The following is a 2,977-nucleotide window of genomic DNA, read 5'->3' as shown; positions in this document are numbered from 1 at the left end:
CCAACGTTGTGCTTTGAATATGAAAAATAAGAAAATATAAGTAAACTCGAAAATATGCGGTTAAAATTTTTTTTATAATATTACCAATGCAATGCCGGGGACCCGCGCCGAATGGCATATAAGCAACAGGATCATAATTTTGATTCACAAATCGTTCTGGCTGCCAAAGCATAGGATCAGGAAAATAGTTGGCATCACGATGCAAACCAAATAGCGAAATAATAATTGGGGTTCCCTCCTTGATCACCAAGTTGCTATCCGGTAGAGGATAGTCGCGAGTGCATTGCCGATTGAGTATCGGTAGGCCGGGATACTTGCGTGTAGTTTCTGTAAGACAAACGAAATGAAGCACTGGTGAAAACTCGAAGTGTTTCTTAAAAATTACACCTTCAGCTAACCCATCAAACATAACTCCAAGTATTTCATATCTTGTATCGCTTCGTATGTGAATTTATTGTCATGTTTTTCTAACGCTTGCTTCACATCACGCTGCACTTTTTCCAAAGCAGCTGGCTGTTGCGCCAATTCAAAGGCTGTGAAAGAAATGCCGGAAGCAGTCGTCTCAAAACCGGCTACATAGAAGAGGAATAAATTCGATGCGATAGTTTCAATGGACATGGGTTTTGATGCATCTGCTAAAAGAAATTCCAATAAAAACTTTTTTGAGGTAATGGAAATAATGCGATAGTTCCAAATGCTTACCATTTCCAGCTTTTGCGGACCAGTCATTGTCATCTGCGCTAATTTCGCCTTTGTTGCGCAGTTGCATTAGTAGCTGAAGCATATCTTTGCGTGAGATATTCTGCTCCTCACGCATTTTTATGGTGCGTTGTACGATCTGCCTCATCATATTGGGCGCCTGTTCGCGCCATCCCATACGTATGAATAGCTTTTCCAGACTGAAAGTGAAATACAATGCAAAAAATATTATATGAAACACGAACTGCCCTTATAAGACGGATTTTTTGAAAAAAAAAAAATGCATTTTTAATTTTATAAAAATGTGCACATACATAAATATTTTGAAATGCCAGTAAAAATACGGATTTGAACTAAAAAAAATTTGATTTTAGATTTAGATTTTTGTGATAAAAAATGCAATTTTGAAGTCGGTTAAAAAGAAAAACTTAAAGAATTATTTAGATATTAAAAAAAAAGACGGGAAATACAGAGAAGAATAAAAATAAAAGAAAATACATTAGGAAAAGGAAAAATAAACATTTAAAAAAATTAAAACAAAATAAAATAAAACCAAATTAAACAAAATAAAATAATAAGTTCAAGTAAAGAAATAAAAGTATATACATACTATAAAATAAAATAATTTAAAACAAATAATAAAATAACTTTAAACAAAATAAAAAATTTAAGCAAAAACAAACTAATTTAAAGTGAAAAAGAAAATCATTTAAAACAAAAAATAAGATAATTCAAAGCAAAAATAAAATAATTTAAAACAAAAAATAAAACAACAGAAAGTAAAAATTGAATAAAATAAAAAATAATACAACATAAAAAATAGGATAAAATAAAAAAATTTAACAAAATAAAAAGTAGAATAAAATAAAAAAATTTAACAAAATAAAAAGTATAATAAAATAAAAAATATAATAAAATAAAAAATAACATAAAATAAAATGAAAAATAAATAAATGAATATGTATGTATATAAAATAAGAAAAAGTCCAATTATATAAAAAATAAAGTTGTATACAAAATAAATATAAAATTAATATGTATGAAAAAAAATAATTTGTGTAAAAAATTAAAATAAATTAATTTGTATAAAAAAATAAAATACTAAGTTGTAAAAAAATAAAAATATGTAAAATAAAATTATATAAAAAAGGAAAAATTTAAATTATATAAGAAATAAGCAAAAATAAAATAACAAATAGGAATAAATAAAAAATAAAGAAAAAAACAAAAAAAATTAAATAAGTAAAAAATAGAAAAAACAATATGAAAAACTTAAAAAAATAAGGATGTAGGAAAATAAAATTTTGAATAAATAATAAGTAAAATAAATTTTTGAATATATAAATAAGAAAAAGTAAAAAATTGGAAAAAGAATTGAGAATCAAAAAAAAGTAAAATGCATAACATAGGAAAAAAATTAAAAAAACAATATTTTGAGTAAACAAAAAATATGATACAACTTTTAAATGAAATTTTTAACACATAAAAAATAAGAAAAAATAAGCAATATAAAAAATTAAGTAAAAGCCAAGATAAAGATAACAGGAAAAAATATATGAAATAAAGAAATAAAAAGTTAAAAAAAAGAAAATTAAAATTAAATTAAAGTTTGAGGGAAGTAAACCAATCAAAAATAAAGTATTAATAAAAATAAAAAACTGAAATATACATACATAAAAAATAAAATTAGGAAAAAAAAATTAAATATAAAACAAAGAAGCCCAACAGATAAAAAGAAAGAAACTTTGAAAACATGAACTTACCTAGGATACAAAAATTGACACGTCCCGCGCACCACACTCCCAAAAGTTGGCTCATTGACTTTCCGGCTAACGTTAAGAATCTCATTATTTGGCTCAAGAAAACTGTTTATTTCCAAACCAAAAAACAACGAGGCAATTACGTCGATGGCATAGCTAAAAGGAGATTTTATTATTATGATTATTTTTTTCTTGTAAGCGGAAAATCTTTTAACACGCCGTTTGTGCTAATTATGATAATTTTTTGTTTAACTCGATCGAACATTTCTGACTTGATTTCGATCATAGAAGACAAAACATACATACATACTTATACATACAAATCTATTTTGGTCGATATGAAACATGAAAAAAGCATCCACTTCAAGCACTTGTACTCACGTCCCCATTACATGCTTCATCTCGAACTCTTTTACATCGCCTTCCGCCAGCTGTTCATTCAAATAGTTTACCATTTTATCTGCCACTATTTCCACTGTGCCGAACATGCCTTTCAACTTGCCTGAGGTGAATGAGGC

At 26.5% G+C, this 2,977-nt stretch overlaps 1 protein-coding gene across 1 annotated transcript; it reads right to left on the bottom strand.

Moving 5' to 3' along the window:
- Nucleotides 1–3: 3 nt before the first annotated feature.
- On the bottom strand, nucleotides 4–2,971 carry LOC108354750 (probable cytochrome P450 6d5; the record flags this gene model as incomplete). Its single annotated transcript, XM_017605924.1, has 6 exons — nucleotides 4–11; nucleotides 85–327; nucleotides 399–632; nucleotides 703–899; nucleotides 2,463–2,615; nucleotides 2,841–2,971. Coding segments are annotated over 6 exons (966 nt in total), but the record flags the coding sequence as incomplete, so codon positions are not given.
- Between the last annotated feature and the right edge of the window lie 6 nt (nucleotides 2,972–2,977).

Source organism: Rhagoletis zephyria, unplaced genomic scaffold (genome assembly GCF_001687245.7).
Source record: "Rhagoletis zephyria isolate East Lansing unplaced genomic scaffold, Rhagoletis_zephyria_1.1 Rzeph_scaffold_38856, whole genome shotgun sequence".
Taxonomy (NCBI): Eukaryota; Metazoa; Arthropoda; class Insecta; order Diptera; family Tephritidae; genus Rhagoletis; species Rhagoletis zephyria.
This window is presented reverse-complemented; position numbering and strand designations above follow the sequence as displayed.